The 14363-nt window shown below is 46.4% G+C and overlaps 1 protein-coding gene across 1 annotated transcript in view; it reads left to right on the forward strand.

Annotated features, from left to right (window-relative positions):
* LRP11 (LDL receptor related protein 11) overlaps positions 1–14089 on the forward strand; it is a 55213-nt gene extending 41124 nt beyond the window's left edge. Inside the window, exons 4-7 of the mRNA XM_056126026.1 lie at positions 1430–1555; positions 5571–5777; positions 10968–11063; positions 13688–14089. Coding sequence (XP_055982001.1) covers positions 1430–1555; positions 5571–5777; positions 10968–11063; positions 13688–13842 — 584 coding nt within the window. The 3' untranslated portion in view covers positions 13843–14089. The remainder of the gene's footprint in view (positions 1–1429; positions 1556–5570; positions 5778–10967; positions 11064–13687) is intronic.
* Positions 14090–14363: the final 274 nt, after the last annotated feature.

Here is a 14363-nt window from a genome sequence, read left to right on the forward strand (position 1 = left end):
CCAAGTGACACCAGAGTGGCCCTGTGCTCCCCAGTGCCACATCCTTGGGCCCGAGCACTGAGTTTTTCTGTGTTGGTTGGTCTGGTATTGTCAGGAGTGGCCCCTGAGCTGATGGGAGGCTAGCCCTACCCCCCCTCCCCTACAGCAACAAGAAAAAAGAGGGATAAATTATAAATATCAATCAGTCTCCAAACTACCAAGCAATATGTAAAAGACCTTGACATATTAGGATTTTCATGTCATGAATGTAAGAAATATGAGAGGTCCAGTGTGATAGGACAGTGTGGGGTCGGGGAGGGAGGTACTTGCCTTGCACACGGCTGACCCAAGTTCAAGCCCCAGCATCCCTTATGGTCCCCTGAGCACTACCAGGAGTAATTCCTGAGTGCAGAGCCAGAAGTAAGTCCTGAGCACTGCTGGGTATGGCCCAAAAACAAACCAAATAACAAACAAAAAGATCAAAATGTTGGCTCATTTACAAGTTTCTATTTTCTGGGACTGGAGTGATAGTACAGCAGGTAGCGCATTTGCTTTGCATGTGGTCGACCCGGGTTCAATTCCCAGAATCCCCTATGGTCCCCTGAGCTCTGCCAGGAGAAATTCCTGAGTGCAGAGCCAGGAGTAACCCCTGAGCACTGCCAGGTGTGGCCAAGAAATCAAACAACAATAATAAACAAATAAATTATTCTGTTTTTTACAGCACCAAGAATGTATCGAGAGTCAACCGATAAGATTCATTAGTAGAAAGTCGAGTTTGACAGCTCCAAGAGAAGACAAGACAGCACTCTGAAGTGTTGTCGGCCTGCCTAGTGCCAGGGTGTGGGTGTAGGGCAGAGGGACAGTCAACATCTCTAGTCCCCTCCCCATGTCTCACTGGCCTTGAGTCCTCTGTCCAGCCTCACCTCAGAAGGAGGAGGGACCCACTTAAAAGATTCTATTTTCTGGGACTGGAGAGATAGTACAAAGGGGTTATTCCTGCCTTTGCACTCAGGAATCACTCCTGGTGGTGCTCGGGGGATCATATGGGATGCCGGGAATCGAACCCAGGTTGACCACATACAAGGCAAACACCCTCCCACCTGTATTATCGCTCCAGCCCTGAAAATCAAATCTTTTAAATAGGCCTCTCCTTCTTCTGAGGAGAGCTGGATGAAGGACTCAAGGCCAGTGAGATAGGGAGGAGGGGGACTAGAGTTGCCACCTGTCTGTCCCCAGCTCTTGGGCAGTGTTACTGGGGACATCAGCCTCCAAGGGCCCAGGGCGCTTCCCGGGAATGAGGTCAGGATCAACCCCCTCACCTTCCCAGCACCTCTGCCTGCGGCTCCAGCTGCAAGCCCCTGCCACCCTGGCCCTGGGGCCTCCTGTCCCCCTACACACCACCCCGGGTCTGACCATCTTGCACGGGTGACCGGACACTTTCCCTGCACAGGATGCCTGACGGTTTGCTCTCGCTACCACTTCTTCTGTGACGACGGCTGTTGCATCGACATCACGCTGGCGTGCGATGGCGAGGAGCAGTGTCCCGACGGGTCTGACGAGGCTTTCTGCCAAAACGGTGAGTCGGGCCGCATCACATTTCCAGGCCACGGGGCAGAAGGCAGACTGCAGTCCAGCGCAGACTCGGATTGGAGATGACTCCGTGGGAATCAGCTGCAGGGTTCGAAAGCGTTTACTTGAGTTGAGTCCCACTGACAAATGCTAGGGTTTCCATATTGCTTTCCATGTTCCCTGAAGCTTCTAACCCATCCTGACAATGTGGTGGGGTGTAAATGAAAGTGACTCAGGGGTTCCTATGGTATGACGTATTCAATGTCTGAATGCCACCTCCCCAGGAGAGGAACACAGACGGGGGACCACAGATTGATGGTCAAATGGCCCTTTTATTTCCCAAACCGATAGCCTGTATAGACCATCTGAGGGGAGTTGAAGTATAGCAGGTAGGTGTGATTGAGCATTTACAGAGGTAAAGTGTTTTGACAGAGGCAACTCTTTTGGGGGAATTAACTCAAGGAGATGCTCTGTCTCCTGAGGGCTATATTGAGAAGTTCCCCCAAGGGAGACAAGCATCTATATTGGTTTTTTTGTTTGTTTGTTTTTGCTTTTTGGGTCACACCTGGCGATGCACAGGGGTTACTCCTGGCTCTGTACTCAGGAATTACCCCTGGTGGTGCTCACGGGACCATATAGGATGCTGGGAATCGAACCCGGGTCGGCCGCGTGCAAGGCAAACACCCTACCCCCTGTGCTCCAGTCCCCATCTCTATTGTTTTTCTCTTTCCCTTGCTGCTAGTACATACTAAACAATTAAGTTTATTTTTTACTAATATATGCAGTTATTTGGATAAACACAGTAAGAAACACAGATTTCAAAACTTAATTCGGTGGGTTCAGAAGCACAGGTTAAAAGCCACGCCTCTTCCCCCACCCCCGGAATTTTTTTTTTAATTAGTGAAACACCATGAGGTACAGTTTTAGACTTACAAACTTTCATGCTTGGGGTTCAGTTATACAATGATCATGTACCCATCCCTCCACCAGTGCCCATTCTCCATCACCACTAATCCCAGTATTCCTCCCACCCCTCACCTTATTCCCCCCCACCCAACCCCGCCTGTGGCAGGGCATTCCCTTTGGCTCACTCTTTAGGGTGTTGTAGTTTGCAATAGAGGTAGTGAGTGGCCATCATGTTCAGCTTATAGTTACTTTCAGCACGCATCTCGCATCCCAAGCAAGTCCTCCAAACATCCTTTACTTGGTGCTCCGTTCTCTATCTGAGCTGCCTTTTTCCCTAGCATGTGCTGCTGGCTTCCAAGCCATGGAGCACACCTCCTGGTACTTATCTCAACTATTCTTGGGTGTTTAACTCCCATTCTGTTACTTTATATTCCCCGGATGAGTGCAGTATTTCTATGTCTATCCCTCTCTTTCTGGCTCATTTCACTTAGCATGGTATTTTTCATGTAGAACCACTTGTATGTAAATTTCATGACTTCATCTTTTCTAACAGCTGCATAGTATTCCATTGTATAGATGTACCAAAGCTTCTTTAACCAGTCATCTGTTCTCAGGCACTCAGATTTTTTCCAAATTTTGGCTATTGTGAACAGTGCAGCAATGAACATAGAAGTGCAGGTGTCATTTTGACTGTACTTTTTTCCCAGGCGTGGTATTGCTGGGTCAAATGGGAGCTCAGTTTCTAATTTTTTGAGAATCGTTCATATTGTTTTCCAAAAGGGCTGAACCAGTTGGCATTCCCACCAGCAGTGAAGTAGAGTCCCTTTCTCATCACATCCATACCAACACTAGTTGCTTTTGTTCTTTTGGATGTTGGCCAGTCTCTGTGGTATGAGATGATATCTCATTACTGTTTTGATCCGCATCTCCCTAATGATTAGTGATGTAGAGCATTTTCTCATGTGCCTTTTTGCCATTTGGATTTCTTCTTTGAGAAAGTTTCTGTTCATTTCATCACCCCATTTTTTGATGGGGTTGGATGTTTTTTTCTTGTGGAGTTGAACCAGTGCTTTGTAAATCCTTTATATCAACCCCTTGTCGGATGGGTATTGGATAAATATCCTTTCCCGTTCTATAGACTGTCTTTGTATTTTGGTCACTGTTTCTTTTGAGGTGCAGAAGCTTCTTAGTTTAAGATAGCCCCATTTGTCTGTCTCTGTTTTCACTTGCTTGGCCAGTGGTGAGCCACACCTCTTTTACTGTAAATCCCAGACTAAGTGCTCAGGCCAGTTTAGTTTTCCTACCCCAAGGGGTCTCATGTTTTAGGACAGCTTGTCTCGACCATGCTTTATGCTTGCTTGACCATCCCATCAAAGTCAGGGTAACTTTGCTGCTTGCCCCGTGTCCATCGAGAGATTTGTCAGTGGGACCCAGCTTTTTAGGATGTCAGCAACTGACGCCTGAGTCAAGTAATTATGACGGATGCCCGGGAGTAGATATATTTAAGATTTAATTAACTCGCAAACATTAGGAGCATAGTCTTTTTTTTTTCAGGTAAAACACAATTTATTTATTATAAAAGAAATTACAACAATGAAAACTATTTGAGAGATATAGGGAATTTGAATATTTTGATTCCTAGAATTACTTAACAAAGGGTACGTGATTTCTCACTGCACGTGTCTTAAGTGCCTAGGAGCACAGTCTTAATGACATTTCTGTGTTTAAGTAAAGGTTGTTTTAGTAAAATATGTAAAATATAAAAAGGTTATAGGGGAAAGAAAAAAAAAGCAAATCATTCACTACAAATATAAAATCCAGAGTTAAAAAAAAAAATCCAGAGTCACCAGAAGGTTTGTGTTTATAAGTAACCAAGCCTGGCTTGGGGATATTAGTAGCTAACCTAAAGGAAAAGTCAAACATAAACTCAGGGGATTGGTGGTGCTTTTAAGAGCACTGTAAGCTTCTCTGAGGGGGAGGGGAAGGGCAATTCACTGCTGAAGCCTAAGGTACTTAGGGTTAATATCCAACAGGGAGGCAAATTCTTTTTAAGAAACAAGGGACAGTTTGATCCTGCCACGATATATAGTCTCCTGAGCCTGGCCAGGAGTTATCTCTGAGCACTGAGCCAGGAGTACACCCTGAGCATGCAGGTGTGACTCTTAACAAACAGAAATGAGCTAAGTCTTTTGACATATGTATAGAAAAGGTGGAACACACTAGATGTGGCTAAGTCAGGGCTGTACCTCCTTCTTACAGAACATAAAGTAACAAAATAGGAGACTAACACCCAAGAATGGCCAATATTAGTACCAGGAATATTATTCCATGGCTTGGAGGCCAGCCACACATGCTAGGAGAAAAGGGAGCTCATATATAGAAGGAAGCACCAAATAAAGGGTGTTGGGAGGATCCTCCCAGTATGGGAGAAGCATGCTGAAAGTAGACTATGGACCAAACATGATTGCCACTCAATGCCTCTTTTGCAAACCACAACACCCAAAAGGAGAGAGAGAACAGAGGGGAATGCCCTGCCACAGAGGCAGGGTGGGATGGGGAGGATGGGGGGTGGGAGGGATGCTGGGATTCGTGGTGGTGATAAATGGGCACTGGTGGAGGGATGGGTATTTGATCATTGTGTAATTGAATCCCAAGCACAAAATTTGTAAGTCTACAACTGTACCTCATGGTGTCTCACTAATAAAAAAATTTAAAAAAGAAGTTTTATCTCTGACAATTTCTCCGTGCCTTTTAGCCTTTTAGGTTTGAGGCTACACCCAACTATGTGCAGGACTTACTCCTGGCCAAGGATCCAGGGACCCTATGCAGTACTAGGGTTCAAACCCCAGTTGATTAAGTTCAAGCAAGCACCTTACCTGCTATAATCTCTCTCCAGCCCCGTGTGCCTTTTTACAAAACTAACTATTGGAAGCAGAAAGGATGGACTCTCCATTTCCACCAGAGCAAACAGTTTTTCAAGTCAAGCTCTGACTTGTCTTAGTCGAGGGGTGTCCGTGATCCCCAGATATCTGTGATCTTAAATATACTGCAGATCAAGTTCTGGCTACAGTTCAGGAAAGCATTCACCAACTAACTCATAGCTCTTCGATCCTCAGTGGCCCTTGACCGGAAGATGGTGACCCACACCGCCACGGCCCAGCCTAGAACCACGGGGCCCAGTGAAGATGCAAAGCAGACCTCCTTGTTGGAAACATCCCAGAGAGGCACAGTCCCGAACCAGCACCCTACGTCATCAGACATGGAGAGGAAGAATCATTCCATCTTCTGGGAACCAGGACCTCAAATTCGTCCTGTCACATCAGGTGAGAACTTTTTTTTTTTTTCATTTCAGAGGGGCACACCTGGCAGTGCTCAGGGGTTACTCCTGGCCATATGCTCAGGGATCACTCCTGGCAGACTTGGGGCACCGTATAGGGTTCCGGGGATTGAATCCTCACTGACTGCATTCAAGGCAAATACCTTCCCCAGTGGACTATTACTCCAGCCCCATGTCAGGTAAGAACTTGAGGCATGTTCTCCACCAAGAATCTCATGAACTAGAGCAAAACCTGACTCAGAAGTTATGGTTATAATGGAAGGCCTTCAGAGAAAGATATTTTCTTCAAAGTAAAAAAGAAAGAGCTGTGGGTGGGGTGAGGGTTAATGGGAGGGAAACTGGGAAACACAGGTGCTGGGAAGTGTACACTGGTGTAGAGATGGGTGTTGGAACACTGTATGACTGAAACCTAATCATGAACAGCTTTGTCAGGGTCTAGCTCACAGTGATTCAATTTAAAAAAAAAAAAAACACTAAAAATGGGGCTGGAGCGATAGCACAGCCGGTAGGGCATTTGCCTTGCATGTGGCCGACCCGGGTTTGAATCCCAGAATCCCATATGGTCCCCTGAGCACCACCAGGAGTAATCCTGAGTGCAGAGCCAGGAGTAACCCCTGAGCATCACCGGGTGTAACCCCCCCAAAAAAAAGGCACTAAAAAGAAGAAAAAACAGAACAAATAGCACCTGAAATTTGTGCTGGTCATTTATAGCAATACCTACTAAATATATTCATATGTATACATATTGGCTCTCCAGAGGTATCAATACCTGAAATTGTTAGTAAGTTATCATTCGCTCTATTTATTGTGTATGTGTGTCACCACCTTCAAAATCTAAAAAAAAAAGAAAAGAAAATCTTTCCCATACATGTGATAAAAAAGAAACACTAATGAATGGAGCAGCAAATGGTCAAACCTTCATCAGAACTGAAGGTTTTGTCCATAGAATGAAGCTTACATGGCTGGGGGTGAGTTTGAGGGGGGCTTCCTGGCACAGGAGTAGAGGGATGCAGGCTCCCTGGTACCAGGGGTGGTCTGGGAACAGTGTATGAATGAAAGTATAGTTGGCAGTATTGTAGGGATGGAGAGACAGAACAGCGGGTAGGGTGTTAGCCTTGCATGCGGCAGACTCGGGTTTGATCTTCCACATCCCATATGGTCCCCTGGTCCTTCGAGGAATGACCAGGCCCTGAGCACAGCCAAGTGTGTGATCATTGGCCAGCTATCATTGGCTTAGTAGTCCCATCTGTATCCTAACTGCCCTTGTGGCAGGCTTATGTATACATATTATGTGGCAGCCAATATGTAGCCATTCCAGCTAATGGCCCAGTCCTCTTGGCCCTCATTTCTGCTATCCTTGGGTAATAGCCTCCTACTGTGTATTTTATGTTCCTATCTTTATTTTTTCTTTTTGGGTCACACCCGGCGATGCTCAGGGGTTACTCCTGGCTCATGCACTCAGGAATCACTCCTGGCGGTGCTCGGGGGACCATATGGGGTGCTGGGAATCGAACCTGTGTCGGCCATGTTGGCTGCGTGCAAGGCAAACGCCCTACCCGCTGTGCTATCGCTCCAGCCCCTGTGTTCCTATCTTTTGGATAGATCTCCATTGCTTTTCAGAGAGGCTGACCAGAGTCATTCCTGCAGCAGTCGGTGAGAGTTTCTTTCTCATCACAACCCCTGCCAACACTATTTCCAAATGTTTGATATGTGCCCTGCTCACAGGCATGAGATGATACTTCAATGCTGTGTTGCTTTGCATTTCCCTACCTATGAGTCATACCTGTTGGCCATGGATATGGCTTCTTTGGGGATGCATCTGTTCATCTCCTTGCTTTTTTGTTGTTGTTGTTGAGGTTGTTGAATTTTTTTGTTGGGGAGTTTTATGAGTGCTTTATAAATCTTGGATACCAGACCTTTATTTGATATATGGTGTGTATATATTTTCTTCCCCAATAGTAGCGTGTTTTCGTTTGTTTCTTTTGTTTTTGGCCCACACCTGGCAATGCTCAGGCCTTACTCCTAGCTCTGTACTCAGGAATCACTCCTGGAAGTGCTCAGGGGACCATATGGGGTGCTGGGGATCAAATCCAGGTCGGCCGTGTGCAAAGCAAATGCCCTACCCACTGTGCTATCCCTCTAGCCAAGTAGCATGTCTTTGTTTTTATTAGAGCTTGAATTTCTTTTGACTGACAGTCCAGGGCACTTCTAGGGCCTGCTTGTATTTCTTCCTTGTTGATGCTGCCGCCTAATGGCAAACCAATTCCTGGTCCTTGGAGTTGGTGTCCAGTCGCTTTCCATGTGAGAGGAGTTTGTGACACTGGCTGGTAGTTGTCCAGCAGTCAGGGCAGCCCAGTGTTTCTGGCAGGAAGAATGTAGCGTGGGTAGAACTGAAGCCAGGAGGGAGGAATTCTTTTTTTTTTTCTTTTTTAATCTTATTGAATCACCATGAGATAGTTACAAGCTTTCATGTTTGGGTTACAATCACACAATGATCAAACACCCATCCCTCCACCAGTGCACATTCCCCACCACCAAATCCCCGGTATAACCCCCTTTCCCACCCTCCCTCTGCCTCCATGGCAGACAATATTCCCCATAATTTCCCCTCTACTTTTGGGCATTATGGTTTGCAATACAGACCCTGAGAGGTTATCATGTTTGGTCCTTTATCTACTTTTGAGGGAGGAATTCTTGCTGTGTGATATGAAGAGCAGACTTGGGATTTCACATCAGGGAAAGCAGAGCCGTGCTTAAACATGAGTGAGTTAGCAGAAACATGCCAAAGTCAAGTATTTGCTAATGAGTCTTGTAGAGAGTAAACGTCTCCAGAAGAAATTCTTTTTTTTTTTCCTTTTTGGAGTTATGTCTTCTTTTCTTCTTTCTTTTTATTTATTTATTTTAGAGAACCACAAAGCCATTCATGATTGGATTTCAGCCAGTGTTCCATCCCTCCACTAGTGTACATTTCCCAGTATCAGTGTCCCCAGGTTCCCTCCCATCACCCCCCATCTCTCACCAACCCCTCTCCCTTTCTTCCTCCCCCCCTTGGGCATTATGGTTTGCAATATTGATACTGAAAGGTTATCAAGAAAATAGCACAGCGCGTAGGGTATTTTCCTCTCATGCGGCCAACCTGGCCAACCCAGGTTCAATTCCTCCACCCCTCTCGGAGAGCCTGGCAAGCTACTGAGAGTATCTCGCCCGCACGGTAAAGCCTGGCAAGCTACCCATGACGTATTCGATATGCCAAACACAGTAACAAGTGTCACAATGGAGACCTTACTGGGTCCGCTCGAGCAAATTGATGAACCATGGAAAGACAGTGACAGTGACTTTTAACCCTCAGATCTTGTCCAGCGTGATCATTCCCAGCAATTACTGTCATACTGGTCTCTTCTCCATCTTACCTACCCTAACCCCCACTAACTTGTGGGGCTTACTTGTGGTTAGTTCCAACGACTGACCTGTCCTGCTAACCCCCTTTTCCCTAGCCATGAATATCCTTCTTCTATATATATTTTATATACCACAAATGAATGCAATCATTCTATATCTGTCCCTTTCCTTCTCATTTCACTCAGCATGATACTCTCCAAGTCCATCCATTTACAGGCAAATTTTATGACTTCATTTTGAGGAAGAAACTCTTTAATTCTCTTTAAATGACCTCCCGCATTGTGTTTAGCGTGCATTCTTCACATTCACAGAATGCTGAAACTAGATGCACTTAAGCATCTCCTGGCTCCCGGGCCCATTTAAATGAACATAGTAGAGGCCACAGTGAGAGTGAGTGGGAGTGCAACAAGCTGAGAGTATACTCATGCAGGAAGCCTGGGGTTGGCCCCTGTCACCCCAGAGTCCCCCTAGAGTCAGACACAAACATAGAGCTTGGAGTAACCCCCAAGCATTGGCAGAGATGGCCGGCCCAAAAATAAATCCAAAAAGTAATATATTAGCATATAAGCGAATACATCACAGGCTGGATTTGCTATTTTATGTGCAAATAATTATTTTATTTATTTTATTGTAATTACAGTCATGATTTTTTTTTAATGATTAAAGAAATAAAAGGGGCTGAAGTGATAATACAGCGGGTAGGCATTGGCCTTGCACGCGGCCGACCCAAGTTCAATTCCCAGCATCCCAGATGGTCCCCCGAGCACTGCCAGGAGTAATTCCTGAGTGCAGAGCCAGGAGTAACACCTGAGCGTCCCCGAGGGTGACTCAAAAAGAAAAAAACAACAAAAAAATCTGTGGGTCCCTAAAAGTAGCCCCACCACTGTTTTATTTTATTTTTTTAAGAAAAATCTTTCTTGATTTCTGCTCTGCTTTCTCCAATATGGAATCCAAGGTCTGCTCTTGCCCTTGGGGCTGAGTTCTTTCCTGCCTTCTCCAGCTGCGAGTTCCCGAAATGAACTGGTCCCTCATTCCGTCCCAGCCACACACTCTGCTCTATGGGATGGCTCACATTAGACCCCAGAGTGGCTGCCACTGCCCCATCCACAGGTGCTGGGACAGTTCAGGAGGGCAGGAGTTGTTCTGGTTGCAGTTGGATCTGTTTATTCACTTAAAGAAAGGGGTTTTTTTTGTTTGTTTGTTTTTGGGGTCACGCCCAGCGATGCACAGGGGTTACTCCTGGCTCTGCACTCAGGAGTTACTCTTGGCGGTGATTGTTGGGAGTTGAACCTGGGTCGGCCGCGTGCAAGGCAAATGCCCTACCCGCTGTGCTATCTCTCCAGCCCCAAGAAAGGAGTTTTAAAGGCTGGAGAGATAGTGCAGATGTTAAGGCACTTGCTCTACACTTGGCCTATCTGGGTTTGGTCCCCAGCACCATATAGGGACCCCCAACCCCTGCCAGGAGTGATCCCTGAGTGCAGAGCCAGGAGTCAGCCCTGACCACCACCGGATGTGGCCACAAAACCAAAAACCAATTGAAAAATAAATAAAAAGGTAGATTTCTGGAGGGACAGCGAATGATTTTTCTTTCTTGACTAGAAAATAGTTAAGTAATAAGTTTGGGAACCTCTATGGAATTTTAGTATCAAACACAAGTCCTTTAAGTCCTTTAAGGTCAAATATGGTCCTTTAAGCCTATCCTTAAAAAGCAAAAAGCGCTCGATTTTCCACCCATTTCTGATGCACCTTCAACATATGTTCCGTTTGTTTCCCACAGAGAGTGCTTCCTCGGGGAAGGACATATCAGAGGAAAATTATATTTTCGAATCTAAGAGTGATCGTGGAGGAAGGGAACACCCCGCTCCAGAAGCAGGTAAGACATATGTGAGAGGCTCGCTGGACAGTTTAAACGTTTGCAGGACCCTGAGTCTTCCAGGCAAGGCCACCAGAAGAGCTGAGGAGAACAGTGAGTGATCTGAGGGCGAACAGAAGGCACCTGTCTCCTGCCCGGGCTCCACCCCTGGCTCCTGAACTAGATTCTTCAGATCTCAACCAATGCTTATCTGGTGGACTGGATGAGGCACAATAAATAAAAATAAATAAATAAAAAGGTAGATTTCCAGAGGGACAGTGAATGATTTTTCACTCACTGAAAATAACGGCCCCAGCTCAGCTGAAGGTTGTGAGGATGAGGAAAGCTGAGGCCCTTCCGCTTACTCTCTCTGGTGACCAGCAGGAAGTTCAGCATCAGGCACGGGGTTGTCCATGCAGCACAAGTAAAGGAAAGACAACGTATCACACCAGCTCTGTGGAGACTTGATGCTCACGTTCCACCAGCTGGCAGAACTTCCGTAGCAAAGTTTTTTTTTTAATTGTTTTTTGTTTTTATGGGTTTTCTTTTTGTTGTTGTTTCTTTTTGGGTCACACCTGGCCTTGCACAGGGGTTACTCCTGGATCATGCAATCAGAAATTACTCAGGGGACCATATGGGATGCTAGAATCGAACCCAGGTCGGCCGCGTGCAAGGCAAATGCCCTACCCGCTGTGCTATCGCTCCAGCCACCACCCCCCCACCCCCGTGGCTAAGTTTTACCCCAACTCCAGGCCTGGCCTGGCTAGTGAAATCAAGGGCCAGAGAAACGGACTGCATACCTGAGCACCACCAGGAGTGGTCCTCAAACACTGAGCTAGGGGAACTGAGTGGTGTGGTCCTCAAGCAAACAAAAATAGCATCGATCAAATCAAGACTAAAACCTGTGAGTTGCTGAGGAAGACCAAGCCAGGGCACTCCCTGTCACTTCCTACACAACTCTAACGCCTGTTTCTGATTGTCTAGGAAAAGCCCTCAGTTGCCTCTGCAGGACAAGAGATTTACCCCTCAACTACCCATTCCCCAAATCACATTCATCAGCATTTTTTGTTTCGCATTTTGGGCCAAGTCCGGCAGTGCTCAGGGGCTACTCCCAAGGTCACTCACCATGGGGGTGCTAGGGGGACCCTACAATACAGGGGACTGAACGAGGGTCTCCTGCCTGCAAAGCATGTGCTCAGGCTGTTGAGTTGTCAGACCGACCAAAGGCATATTTTGAAGTTGCCTTTCAGAGATCGATAGTTTTGCTGGATGAGTAGTTACCTGGATTTAGAAAAAATATTTTTCTAAAATTATGTTTCCAAAAAAAATTTTTGGTGGGGGGGGAACACCCAGTAGTGCTCAGGACTTACTCCTTACTCCTGAACACTAGTAGTACATTCAGGGATCACTCTTGGCTGGGCTAAGGGGGCCATTCATGGTGCCAAAGATGGAACCCAGCTTGGCCGACAGTACTATGGCTCCAGCCTAAGAAATAAATTTATTTTTTTTTTTAATGTTTTTACTTTGCTTTTTGTTTTTTATTTTTTTGCTCTTCGGGTTATACCCAGCAATGCCAGGGGTTACTCCTGGCTCATGCACTCAGGAATTACTTCTGGCAGTGCTGGGGGGACCATAAGGGATGCTGAAAATGAAACCTGGGCTTGGCACGTGCAATGCAAACGCCCTACCTACTGTGCTATCGCTCCAGCCCCAGAAATAAATTTCTTAAAGCTTTAACCAGAACAAGAAATTGGGGGTTAGTCTCTATTTTGTTCTTGAGCCACACTTGGCAGTACTCAGGGATCAGTCTCAGTGGTGCCCAGGGAACCAGGCCATGCCAGGGATCAAACACAGGCTTCCTACTTTCAGCCTCTTCCAACTCTCTCTGGTCCGATCCACATCTTTTTTTTTTTTTTTTTGGTTAAGGGGGATAACGATAACGCACGCCAGCAGTGCTCAGTACTCTTTGCTCTGTGCACAGGGTCACTCCTGGCAGGGCTCGGGTCCTTATGCGGTGCCAGGGATTGAACCTGGATCAGTTGCATGCATGCAGGGCAAGCCCCTTAGCCTTTGTGCTATTGCTCTGACCTGTCCACTCTGGTTTTAAGAAGAGAACGATCATGTGTGGATCCAGAAATCTAATCTACGACTACAATGACAGTTCCCTATGATCGCTTTATTTTATTTTTTGCTTTTTGGGTCACATTCAGCGATGCACAGGGGTTACTCCTGGCTCATGCACTCAGGAATTACTCCTGGAGGTGCTGGGGGACCATATGGGACACTGAGCATCGAACCCGGCTCAGCTGTGTAAAGGCAAATGCCCTACCCGCTGTGCTATCGTTCCAGCCCCACCTACGGTCGCTTTAGAGAATGTTATCCCTGGATGTACAGGTGATCCACCTTTGCCTCCCTATTGCTTTACGGATTCTGCAGGAATGTGGTACAGAGCTGTTCCAAAGGAGTCTGTCTTTGACAAGCCATGTGCTCTGAGCTCAATTAATCCCTGGACCTCAGCTGATCTGCAAAACAGTGGCAATACAAGTCCCTCCTGGGGAGACAGTACCTGATTTCACAGCCATGCCAAGTGCTTCTCGGTCACCATAGCTCGTTGGTCACTGACCTATATTTCTCACCTTCCACAGGCGCTGTGCTTCCGCTGGCCTTGGGTTTGGCGATCACTGCTTTGCTGCTTCTCCTGGTTGCTTGCCGCCTCCGACTGGTCAAACAGAAACTTAAAAAAGCTCGGCCCATTACATCTGAGGAATCTGACTACCTCATCAATGGGATGTATCTCTGAGTTTCATTTACATAGCTGGGGGGACCAGGGCAGTTGTCGCTTATAATTTATACAGACATCGGGATCTAGACCATTAGACCTAGTGATTTTTAGTGATTTTTAACTGGGCTAAGGGAAACCATTTAAAACCCCCCAAGGTTCTGCAAACCTCGAATCTTTGTTTTTAATTTACTGTAGATTTTTCCTTGGAAAGTAAATGAAATATTTTGAGATTGTAGAAGTCTGATTAAAGAGAGTTATAATTCTGGTCTATGTACGCTGTCCTTGAGGAGATATTTCTTTTTTTTTTCCTATTAGTGAGACACCATGAGGTACAGTTGTAGACTTATAATTTTTTGTGCTTGGGTTTCAGTTACAGAATGATCAAATACCCATCCCTCCACCAGTGCCCATTTCGCACCACCACGGATCCCAGTATCCCTCCCACCCCCCATGTCCCCCATCCCACCCCGCCTCTGTGGCAGGGCACTCCCTTTTGTTCTCTCTCTCCTTTTGCGTGTTGTGGTTTGCAAAAGAGGCAA

Source organism: Sorex fumeus, unplaced genomic scaffold (genome assembly GCF_029834395.1).
Source record: "Sorex fumeus unplaced genomic scaffold, SorFum_2.1 ptg000061l, whole genome shotgun sequence".
Classification (NCBI taxonomy): domain Eukaryota; kingdom Metazoa; phylum Chordata; class Mammalia; order Eulipotyphla; family Soricidae; genus Sorex; species Sorex fumeus.